Genomic DNA, 12,988 nt, shown 5'->3' with positions numbered 1-12,988 from the left:
AGACTATCACACACACACACACACACACACACACACACACACACACACACTCACACACACACTCACACACACCTGCTCTGACAGTAGCTCAAAAAAGACAGAATCACCAGAGACATTAGGAAAAAGAGTGAGTCAAATCAGATGGGTCCATTAAATGTTCACACATAAATCCCCATGCCTTACAAAGACAGTCACTGAGATGTGTCGCAAAAGGTGTAATATCACTTTAAGCTAAAATGGAAAGCCCCTGAGGAGAACCCTCTGATGATAATGTCTGTCAGTGCTCAAATCACACATGTAGACAGTCTTCAGTGGGGCGTCAGGGATGCCAGTGTTAAGATCAGCACAAGTAAAGATCTAGTACTCCACTGAGACAACAGGAAACTTTCATATTGCCAGCAAGCTCTTAGTCACACTTGGCTAGTGGATTTTTCAGATATGAATAACTAGAGAGCAGGGTCAGTGACTGATGGCCAATTTAGTGCATATATATTACATTTCAAAATGTTTTATTTTTCTGACAAAAAACAAATAAGCATTCAGCAATTATACACTGACCAAAAGTATGAGTAAAGACAAACAAAAATTTGACAGTCAAATCAAAGCCCACTCCAGTACAGCCTAGTTCTTTTGAACTTTCTTTTCATCAGTCACCAAAAATGATTGTGGTTTCCACCGAAATGTTAAACAGTACAATTGTTTTTAACATTGATAATAATAAGAAATGTTGCTTGAGCAGCAAATCAGCATATTAGTATGATTTCCGAAGGATCATGTGACACTGAAGACTTTAGTAATGATGCTGAAAATTCAGCTTTGCTGTCACAGAACACAGCACACTATTTTGAATTCTAATAATATTGCACAATAGTAGTTTTTAATCTTTTTCTGAACATTAAAAAAGTCCCCAAACTTTTGAACTGTAGTGTACGAAATAAGATAAAATGTAAGTGTAGTAATTGAGAGACATATGCTGAACATTTTTACACTAATTTCTGTTTTCAAATATTTTAATAATTTTTCGATTCATTTAATTAGTATCCTGGTTGATTTTTGAGATGGCATAAGGGAATGCTAACACTATTTATCGTCCAAGTGGGCACGGATATCGGCCAGTGCTGGTAATCTTGAAATATTGGCAAATATTGGCAGATTTTTCGGCCTTGCCAGCATGTCAGTATCAGTCTGTTGTGGTGCTTGGCACGCACATGTTAATTATGATTTAAACATTGTTCATTAAGCTTAATATGTATGCTATAAAAAAACAATATATTACTTCTGTCCTTATTTTTATCATGTACTTAAAATACTGGTAAAAATCATTTGTTCACACATATGATCATATACTGTACTATCTTTCCCTAAATGTTGTATTAGGGATGTTTTTTTCTGTATTTGTGTGCTTTGATGACAACAGGTGTTTAGATTTTTTTCCTTATTGCATTCATTCTTTCAATCCTTCAGAACACACAGTGAAGGTTTGACAAAGAAGAGGCAGGACTACCTGGAGTGGCCTGAGTATTTCATGGCTGTTGCCTTCTTATCAGCGCAGCGGAGCAAGGACCCCAGTTCTCAGGTACCTAGAGATTGATTGCCTGCAGTCCTGCTAGATTGAAATGTGGGTTGATTTGGTGACCATACATCAATCTGAAATATGCTGAAATTACAATCAATATAGACATCTTTTGTAATTTTTGCAATACCTTGATCTTAGTTTCTTTCTGTTAAAACCATTTTGTTCCAATTAATATTAGCTTGGAGAAGCTCTAAACAGCTTATAGTACCTTAAAGATCTCCAAACACCCTACAGCTTCTTTTGATCAAAGGACACAGGCCTCTTATCCGCTCCATGTACCGTAAGAACGTATTCTGGTTTCAGAGCTCCCCTGCTGTGCGGTGACCTCCTGGCCAATATGAACACTCCCGATATTTAAGTGCAATATTGAGGTTCAGTCAAGCATGATCCTCGGTCAGCTCATGCATGCAGCCGTTATTGCTCCTAAAGGCACAGAGCAGGATTGCATATCTAAGACACAAGAGTTTTGGTGAACCGAGAATGCGGGTGCTGTCAGCCTTCTCCCCGCTCACTCACGCTGACTGAACTTTGTTGACAGTGATCTATCGTCTCAGGAAACCATGAGCTAGAGCTGGCGTTCCTAAAGGCGGCACATGCCAACTCGGGACTTTGAATGGGTCGTACTGCCAAAGGGAAGGTGTGAAACCTTGGAGAGGATTTATCAGTCTGGCACTTGGATGATCATCTGAACTGTTCGTGACTTGTATTTCTCCCTGGTTTCTGTTGTCAGTTGTCAGGCTTAGGAAGATTTTTTTTTTAAACAAAGCCAACTGAGTTGGACCCCACAAAGTGACCCAAAATTTAAATTGAATGCAGAAAATTAGTTTTGGCTTGGTTCAGCAGACATCGTTCAGTTTTTGAAAGTTTTGTGTTTATGTGTTTTCATCTGATCGTTATATAGAACTTTTCTGATGTCTGGTATGCTTGAAAAGAAGCCAAATTCCTACAAGAATACTGTCGATGGGCGATATGTTTGTATTGTACTAAACCGTTTTCAGAAGTTTAATGATTGTGAACCATACAGTATCTGTATACTGTTTGTAAAATCTAATTGTTTAAGAGTTGGCATGTCTTTAAATGTGAGGGCTTATCTGAAATGATGTGTGCATATGTGATTGTGTACTCCAGATGTACTGTACACTACACTACCATTCAAACGTTTGTGGTCGGTAAGATTAAAAAAGTTTTTGAAAGAAGTTATGCTCAGCAGCCTCACCTGCTTTTATTTGATCAAAAATACAGGAAACAGAACAGAAATAATTAGGCCTATATTATGAAATATTATTAGAACTTAAAATAAGCTAACTGTTTTATATTTAAATTTATTTTAAAATGTGAAAGTGTCTTCAGTGTGTCCAAACGTTTGAATGGTAGTGCTTTTTTCCTCTTGATAGCTGCATGTTTGTGTTCTCTTTTAGAATAGGTAGTGATGACTAGCAAGGGAAAGTTCCTATAAAGCTTTGGTATTATTACCCATATATTTGGCACTAATGAATGCATTTTGTGGAAAGTATTTAGTTTAAAATCACACATACCTGATATGATTTATGAATATAAAAATCCTAAAAAAATAAAATCTTATTTGTATTTGTGGCTCGCTCAGGCATAGAGTTCAATTTCATGCAGAGTGACGGTACATTAATTCTATTCAAAGGATTCATTTGGCTTATCTCTTGTCTCTCTTAATGCACCAATGTGGCACAATAAAGGTAAACCGTTTATAGTCGGTAGGATCATAGTTTGGATTCTCTCTTTTGTAATCAGTATGTTAATTTGATTATTATATTACAACGTTTACAAGAGCGAGGTAATAGACGAAAAATAAGCGCCACTGGGCTTTTTTTATATTATGATTTAAAAGTATGTATTAGTGAGTATTAGCAAAAAGTTCAGCTATGAGGACATTTGAACTAGTTGTTTAAATAGAATGTATTTGGTTCATAAATAGGTAAGAACTAATTTTTTTTACTAGGTATTCAGATTGAGTTTTTGACCCCCCCCCCAATGTAGCATGTTGCTATGTAGTCGCAAGGGTGTTCTACAGTAGGTAATTGTTTACAGTCTTGCTGGTTATGTAAAAAAAAAAGCCCAAGTGGAGTGAAACAGTGTCACAGTATTACAACTAGGGCTGTTGCAATTGTGAAATTTGGCTGATGATTAATTGTCTACGAAATAATTGAGATTATAAGGATTGATTGACTAAGAATTGCCATTTCATTATTAAAATTGTGGAAAAAAGTACAAGACTTTGTACTGAACCATGAAACATTGTTAATGGCAGAACTGATTCAAAATTATCTACATGCATAATTTTAAATGTAAATCAATGAAATGTACATTTTTGTTTTTGGGAGGCCAACTTAAATGGCACTCACAGTATTTATAGGAATGGATGACAACTGCTTAACATTTTTGCAGATTTGAGAAAACCTTTAAGCCCAAGTATCCATGTATGGGCAATAGCTGCAGTGATTCTAGCTTTATGAAGGTTCTGTACAGTACTGTGCCACTAGAGGCTGCTGAAATACTAAGTATCACATTTACTGGCCAACTTGATTTTTGCCCTGTGAACACAATGCTGCTTTAGCCTTATTCTCTAATATGAGACGAGGTTTATATGCTGCAACAAGACAGAATGATGTTGGTTAATATTGTGCTTTTTTTGCTGCAGCTGCATTAACAACAAGTCACCTTTATTTCCATAGTGCTTTATACAATGCAGATTGTGTCAAAGCAGCTTCACATTGATAAACAGGAAATATCAGAATCAGTTATGGAAATTGGGCTGATTCTGTTGTACAGCAGCTCTGAAAGACAATAGCGTTTTTATTTAGCTTAAGTAAGTTCGGTGTTGGTTCTATTCAGATAGGGCTGTAAGATTAATTGTATTTTAATCGTGATCATGGCTTCTGCTTCTCTTGATTTATTAAACATAATCGTCTGCGATATTTACCCGCTGATTGTTTATCCTGAAAATGTTTCACTACCTTTAAATATTTGACATTCCAGTCAGATTAATATACATGCAATACATGTTAGAATTGATTTAAGAGCTCAGTCCCTCCCATGATCACACGGTTGATCGTACTCCATCATCATCATCATCATCATCGTGCACTCGCTCTCAACTGTGTGTGTGTGCCTGCTTCCAGTTAAAACACACAATGAGTGTGTGTATCTGTGTGAATTATTGACATCTCTCTTCCATCATAACTACATGCCCTCTCTCTCTTTCTCTGCTTTGTGCTGAAGCTCTGCCAAAATAAACGTGTCAGGCTGGTGTTTCGTAGTGCAATGGTAATGTGCCACCGCTGATGGGCCAATTCATTCTCCGTAATTAAGGCGAGCAGAGTGAGTGATTAGACAGGGCTTTTTCTGGGTGATGTTGTGGAGAGCTGACATCTGTTCAGACTCATGCTTTGAAATCTTTTTCCTTTTTAACAGTGAACTGGTGACTGGAGCCTTTTTGTGGTGAAGTGGTACAATGTTGACAAGCCAAGAAAGCTCAATCCAAGTTTGTTGTGAATCAAAGATATTAATCATAGCTTTGATGCATCATTCTGTGCTGCACGTATGTGTGTTCGTGAACTCTGAACATTTCTAACAGGTCTTTCATGTTTTGTTGCAGTGTGTCACGCAGAGCTGAACGCCATTATGAATAAGAACTCTGCAGATGTCAAGGGTTGCACCATGTATGTAGCGCTATTCCCCTGCAACGAGTGCACCAAACTCATTATTCAAGCAGGTGAGAGTGTGTCTGAACTTGTTTCTGACTGTGTGTGTGTGTCTTTCATGATGTTCATGTTGGTTTATCAATCAACACTTTTATTTTCACTGTTGACATTCATTTTGTAAGCAGGCATTAGTGCATGAATAAAATTAATTGGTGATGCACCAAAATTTCTGCAATTTATTATTTGGATGAAATAGTTTTGGAGGGCCATAATCATTGACCAAAACAGTGACCTTTAATTAGCGTTTCTCCAATGTCACGTTTTTACTGTGCCCATGTCTGTTTATGCGTGAATTTCAATAAACATTATTTGACGCGGATCTTCCATCCAATAATCGCAAAAAGCTTTTTGCTTTGCTACTTTTAATATAAAACAGTCTCAGCTTTCAAATTCTGTAAATTTTATCATTAAATGCAAACAATAAACATGGTTTTGATGCTGTCTAATGTGTTGTGAATTATCTGCCTCGGTGCAAGCGTCAAGTGAACCAATTATCTCTTCCTAGTTACTACTAGTTATATAGCACAAAATAAACATGAAATAATATCAGAAGGTATGAAGAAAGAAACAGTGCAACTTACTGAAATGTATCACGGCTCATGTATGTGAACAATCAGTGTTTCAACTGCGGAAAGACATCATTAAAACAGCTTGTATACAATGTCACATAACATTACATTTACCTCAGGAAAACCATTCAGTGTCTATATACTTGGCTAGGGAGGGGAATTTTGCCAAATATATGTGCTATATTAAATATTCTATTGTTTTCATTATTTAAAGTGTTTGAATAAATCTGTCATGGAAACAAGTTTGTATTACAGCTACAGCTATTACAGATTATATTGTCGACTTGGTGCAGATGTACTTTTGCCATTACTAGTTTCATGTTTTTTTTGTTAGTGGTCACCGTAAAATGCACAATGCTGTTAAATGTACGCTATCGGGAACATATCAACAGTCCTGTTTTCACTGTTAAAATGCTTTGACGCAATAGCAGTGAACACCAGAGACGCATTTAAAGCAAAGAAATTTCAATACTAGCACCAACACTGCTCCAGTGAGAAGTAATTGAATAAAAGATTTGTTTACCTCTTTAAGCTTTTCTTTAATTTAATGAAATGCAATCTCTGAACTTTTAACTGGCTTTGTCTCGCATGTGTGACTAAGAATGTACATGTGCTCTCAAACTGTTCCTATTGATTGTTCACGCAGTCCGACTGTTGCCTGCTATTTATATGCCTCAAGTATAGTCAGAGATATATTAAATAATTAGTTTTTCGTTCATTGTTACATCTTTTTAGCTTCTTTGTCTTCTTGCTAACAGTACAACGATTTAGTGACACCAAGAATTAATGTAATTATGCTTAAAAGCTATCACTTTCCTTTTCAAACACGTTTAATATTTTCCGAGAAAGGCACAGAATGAAACGTAGTACAGACCTGAGTGTCAAACGTTTTTTTTTGGCAACCCTTTCACCTCTATTAGATTGCATAGCAAGCATTATGCGTTTTCCGTCTCTGCGTTCATTGTTACATCTTTTTAGCTTCTTTGTCTTCTTGCTAACAGTACAACGATTTAGTGACACCAAGAATTAATGTAATTATGCTTAAAAGCTATCACTTTCCTTTTCAAACACGTTTAATATTTTCTGAGAAAGGCACAGAATGAAACGTAGTACAGACCTGAGTGTCAAACGTTTTTTTTTTGGCAACCCTTTCAACCTCTATTAGATTGCATAGCAAGCATTATGCGTTTTCCGTCTCTGCACTTCACACACATCAGGATCAGCGTTTCTGCTCAGATATCTGAGCCTTTGTGCCAGTGCTGATGTGGCTGCAGATGAAATGACGGATGAGACAGGAGGAAACGGAGGTTCTCGATGGTCATTTTTCCATACTGAGAAACCTGCAGTGGGCGTCACTTTGAGCAGCCGTCTTCTTTGTGAGCCTTCTTGGCTGGTTAGATACAGCCTACATGGTGACAGGTTGTCTTCCTCTTATTTTTCCTTCTCCAAACCCTGCTCTGCTGTTATTTTCAATCTCTTCTTATGTTGAACTCTCTTAACACCCCCCATCCCCAGTCTCTCTCCTCCCCTCCAAGTCTTTTTGTCCTCATCTTCTCTCTCTCTCTCTTTGGTTTGCTTTTCCTGATCCCCCTCCATGTACTCTTGTGGCAAAGCCTACTGAAGCTGTGTGCTGAAGATAGCACGACACACGCTCTGATGCCATCTGATCTTCAGGATGCTTGGCCTTGCCCTGGCCCATCTCTCAGTGGGGTGTCAGCTTCCTCTCAATGTTCCGGCATCATTAAGGAACACACACAGCACTTTCTTTCCCTTTCGTCTCCTCGCGCTCTATTGGATGCAGTAAAACGCGGCTAAAAATGAACGTCCAACCTCATTAAAAACGCCCTCTGATGATGCCAATCAGATGGAGCTGAACAAAGCGGATGTTTAATGTTTGAATGCTGAGTTTAAAAGAATTGAGTCAGGGGTGTCGTCGCTGTTTGTTCATTTTGAAGGTGTTATGACCATGTTTGTTTACTAAAAGTTATAAAGCCCCATGATATGAGGAAACAGAAAAGCCTCTGCATGGAAAAAACATGAGGATAAAGGGGAATATTAGTAGACTTGAATGCGAATCCACCCTGATTCTCTTATAAAGGCAACCAGGCTATATCTTGTTTATTTGTGCATGGTAAACCTTTTGATATTGCCAGCCTGTGCTTCTCTAATGGAAAAACTGTAACATCATTTAATTATAACCAGAGGGATTTATTAAAATGAAGGTTTTTCCAGTATTTTGGTGCCATCGGTATGCATTTTTGTGCCAGCGACACTGCTTTCATTTGCCTTAATCCTATTCCTGCTTAAATGTGTGCTGTGTTGGTCATTTGACAACTGTTCTTGTACTAAAATGAGAGCTCTTCCACTGTACTTTCTCCATTTCTTTTTTCTTCGTCTAATTCTTTCACAGTAAATGAGATGGGGGCATCAAGAAAGTGAAGACCCCAGATATTAGGCCCCCCCCGTATCTAATTCTGTAGCTATTCCTCTAGTGAGAAAGTGTTACTGCTCTTTTCGAATGCCGTTCAAATGTGTCCATCCCTCAATCTCGCAGAATGAAATGACACCAAATCATTTTCACTTTCTCTGGCTCCCATGTTGATGTCCCCCCTGCACAAGGAGCCGGAGACTTCAGTTTCTGAAGCACTGCTTTAGAGCCTCTCCTCTCTCTGAGGAATTAAAGTGTTCAGTTCCCAAGCAGCTGCCATCTTGTCACTTCCTGTGACTGTTTTTGGAGGGACTGAGGGACTGTACTGTGTCACCTCATCTCCAGAGAGCTTTCTGGAAACGTAGCATCTCCAGAGTTCTGCTCCACCTTCCATCAGAGCCTTCCCTTCTGTTGGACAGCTTGTCGTCTTGGAAGTGTTTTTGAGCAGCTCTGATGCTTATTCTCATGTTCTTTTCATGAAAAGACATGTTTACATGGAAACACTACTGCTATTTCTTCTGACTTTTTCTTTATGTATCACGTCAGACTTTAGTTAGAACATTTTGAACTTTTTTTTTTTTTATGGACACGATTGAGTGTTTGCCTTTTATTTTAAATAGCCAGTTGAGACTTGGATATACAAAGTCTCCTGCACCATAAAATGTCACCACCAAAATGGTTTTAAGATGTCATAGCCAGGCTATTCCATGGTAATTTCATCTGTTCCCTCTCAAAAATTGTTCAAGTAATACCGTGGAGAGGCCCCATGCTTGTAATGACAGCCTTTAATGACAAGTGGAATTCACTCTGTGCAAGTCATTTTGCCTTCGATCAGAGCACTTCTCTCCTCCGGTGCAGATAAAAGTACATGATGGAGATGCTGTGTATTTTGGGGGGTGGGTGTTTTCTCTCCGGTATATTCATCGGTGATTGCAGCAACCGTTGGCAATGTTGGACTTCTCTTTTCACCTCTGAAAGCGTTAAGGGCAAGAGGGAGTCTAAGTGGTTTCACCAGATTCCTCACATTTCTCTGTAAAGCTTGGCTATAACGGGGCCCTTTATAGAGCCGCCTCATGTGGGCCGCTTGTGAGTAGTCAGCAGGATGCGTGGGGGTGCTGCCAAATGCACCACGTGTTTTAAAGATGCCAGCAGGGCAGATTTTGTCTCAATTGGGATTGGTTGATATTGGCTTGAGCCTGCAGCGACAAGTTATCGACTTCCCTTCCTTCTCCCCGAGCACAAGCTCTTGTTCTTTCCTAACAGGCTATTTTGGGTCCCTGTTCCCCTTGGGCTTGTTTGTTTAAATTTCTCTGTTTGTTTGTGTGTGTGTGTGTGCGCGCACAAGTGTGCTTTTGTCTGACCCACACTATCCTTCTGCTGTTTTTGCCTTACAGGTATAAAAGATGTGATCTATTTGTCAGACAAATACCATGACACTCCAGAAATGACTGCCTCCAGACGGCTTCTTAACTTGGCGGGCATCACGTACAAGTGAGTCTCTCGAGTCTGACCTTAGTAAGGGGTTGGTGTGTGGCTTGGAAACTAAGAAGCTTCATTTGCATTCCTGCCGGTTCTGACTGGCCCGAACGATTGTACAATCAAGGCTGTAACGGAGCCCGACCCTCAGATGTGTTGTGTGACCTGAAGCCTCAAAAAGCTTCTGTGAGCCTTCGAAAATAGACGCTTGGGGAAGAATGAGTAAGCACTGTGCACAAGTCTGCATATGCCTCGTACTCCATATGAAATCAAACCATAACACAACACAAAAGAAGACATTTTGAAGAATGTGGGTGACTGAACAGTTTATGGTACCCATTGACTTCCATAGTTTATTTTGTCCCTGTACTGTGGAAGTCAATGGGGACTATCAGCTGTTTGGTGACCCACATTCTTCAGAATATCTTCTTTTGTGTTCAGCAGAAGAAAGAACACAGAACAACATACGCTGTTTGCGTTCAGTGGATACTCTCCAAAATGGCGCTAGGGTGACACGGAGGAGACGAATTGTTGATTAAAGTCTTTTTTTTTCTTTTTTTTCATATGCCTCGTACTCCATATGAAATCAAACCATAACACAACACAAAAGAAGACATTTTGAAGAATGTGGGTGACTGAACAGTTTATGGTACCCATTGACTTCCATAGTTTATTTTGTCCCTGTACTGTGGAAGTCAATGGGGACTATCAGCTGTTTGGTGACCCACATTCTTCAGAATATCTTCTTTTGTGTTCAGCAGAAGAAAGAAAAATCCCACTTTATATTAGGTGACTTTAACTACTATGTACTTAAATTTAAATTAATCACTTGATACAATGCACTTATTGTGTACATATGTTTTACATTGTACTTATATTAAAAAAAATACCTGCATGTAATTACATCTGTAATTAATTTGACCCATCCCTTACACCTTAATTCCATCAAAAATATCTTAATTTGTGTTTTGAAGATGAACGAAGGTCTTACGGGTTTGGAACGACATGAGGGTGAGTAATTAATGACATTTCTTTCATTTTTGGGTGAACTAACCCTTTAAACCTACCCATACCACCAAACCTGTCCTTAACCTTACCCATATCCCACCTCAATAGCAGCAAAAGTGTTTTACAATACAATATGAACACAATAAATACATTGTACTTATTTTTTATGTGAGTACATAGTAGTTAAGGCTACTTAATATAAAGTGGCAACAAAAGAGATTCTTAATGGTTTGGAACAACTTGAAGGTGAGTAAATGATGGCAGAATTTACATTTTTGGGTGATTTTCATCTCTTTAAAGTGACAGCAGCATAAAAACCTGCTGCTGTCTTGTCATTAATGTTAATCAATATCAAAAAAACATTCACTCACTACTCTTGACTAAATAACTTGTTTCTATTTTTGATAAGAATGAGTTTAATTATTACAGTGAAGACTATGCAGAGTTTTATTTTTACATCTTATTATTTCTGTAGTATTTATTGCTGTTTAACCTATTCTACCTGAAAAACTTAATTTAGTAAATTTGTATTTTTGTTCTGTTGTATTTGTCATATTTTTTTTTGTAATTTTCTTATATTTAATAACAAAAATAACTATGTTGTGATATGTATTGTTGTCATGAAATAAGATTTTGGTCATATCGCCCACATATCGAGTTAGGTGTCAGGATAAAGCCCAAGAGCACTGGGACTAAAAGAGCAAAATGTAATCGCAAACATTTAACACTCTTAGACACACATAATGTGAGTGAAGAAGTCCTTCACTTTTTTAAAAAAATGAGATACAGGGTTAACTGAAAACTTAACTGAACTCTCTGTGGGGTTTGCAGTCCAAACACGGTCCTCTTTATGTTAGAGAGAGCCAGCGGGATCCACAGCAAGAGCGGACAGGATGGAAATCTCCTCTACCCAGTTGTCTATACACACTATATATAGATGCACGGTAAATATACTCTGAAGCCTTTCATCAGAGTCAGATCAAATAGGACTAGGGGGACATGAGCCTGAGGAGACAAAAGGAGTAGATCCGCCTGAAGATGAAAATCAGGAAATCCTTGAAGATACTTTCATGCCTCTTGCCTGTCTTTGAGGGTAGCAAGGTTAATTCCCCTGCTGCCGCTTTTTGAAGGCTGTTCTCCAGTACTTCCAGCATTACTATGAATTTGTCCTGCTGCATCTCTGCATTTCCATGGCTTCAGCTCTTTGATTGCAGAGCCATAGGATATTTAATGAAGCTAATATTAAAATCCATTTGACACAATCATGATTGAGGGGATTTCACTATACAACAGTGAAAGCATCTGGACATTTAACTATCCTACTACTATGCTTTGCTACATTTGGACATTCAAGGCTCTATGTAGGCATTTATTTTCATCTATCTGTCTATCTGTCTGTCTGTCTGTCTATCTGTCTGTCGTTTAGCTGCATAGTCTTGCATATTCATAATCTTTCTATTTTCTTATTTAATGTGCACAGTTTTGACCCGTGGAAAAAAGGTTTCAGTACCTATGCGCTACGTGTGTTTTTAACTGCAAATTACCCTTCCCTTTTCAACCATTAACCACTGATGGCTGTTTTGCTCATATTATAAGTTTATGTAAGCACCACAGTAGATAAACCTCATATTCTGTCAATCCACACTGTTTTGTGCATGTTGTGTCTCTTCAGGTTAGAACCCACAACTTCAGGTTTTAATAAAAAAAAAAAAAAAGAGGAGACTTGCATTGGGAGGGAACAGTTTTTAAATGTTACTTATCGTTACACCGGGATCACACTCCCAAAATTTTCATTGCCATACTATGAGAGTTAGAATATAGTTTTTTTTCATTGCATAACACAAAACACAAAATAAATCTTAACTGCCCACAGCTGCTGTTAGGTTTTGTTCTGTGGCATGCATACATCATTTAACAGGTCAAAAGTTTTTTGGACTTTCAAATTATCAAAATATCAGGCTTAATGAGATGATAATTAATACTAAGCTCTTGAATACTAAAATCATGAGGCTCCTGAAGTGTAATGAGGTAGAGCAGCACACCCTCATATACTGTGAAGTATCCATTGTGAATGCTTGTAGTGTTGCAGTGATAACTTAAAATGATAGTTTACACCAAAAAATAAATTCTGTAATCAATTAGTCATGCTGTTCTGTAAAACATAGAAATTGTCGTCATTCAGGTTTGAAACGACATG

At 38.0% G+C, this 12,988-nt stretch overlaps 1 protein-coding gene across 1 annotated transcript in view; it reads left to right on the top strand.

Annotated features, from left to right (window-relative positions):
- LOC107748833 (deoxycytidylate deaminase-like) overlaps positions 1-9,802 on the top strand; it is a 12,237-nt gene extending 2,435 nt beyond the window's left edge. The window contains exons 2-5 of the mRNA XM_016563809.1: positions 1,465-1,576; positions 1,811-1,856; positions 5,205-5,321; positions 9,702-9,802. Of these exons, the coding sequence (XP_016419295.1) occupies positions 1,465-1,576; positions 1,811-1,856; positions 5,205-5,321; positions 9,702-9,802 (376 nt within the window). The remainder of the gene's footprint in view (positions 1-1,464; positions 1,577-1,810; positions 1,857-5,204; positions 5,322-9,701) is intronic.
- Positions 9,803-12,988: the final 3,186 nt, after the last annotated feature.

The sequence above is a fragment of the Sinocyclocheilus rhinocerous genome, unplaced genomic scaffold (assembly GCF_001515625.1).
Source record: "Sinocyclocheilus rhinocerous isolate Xijiao unplaced genomic scaffold, SAMN03320098_v1.1 scaffold590, whole genome shotgun sequence".
NCBI classification, from domain to species: Eukaryota; Metazoa; Chordata; class Actinopteri; order Cypriniformes; family Cyprinidae; genus Sinocyclocheilus; species Sinocyclocheilus rhinocerous.
Note: the sequence above shows the minus strand (reverse complement) of the source record. Positions and strands in the feature narration are given on the sequence as shown.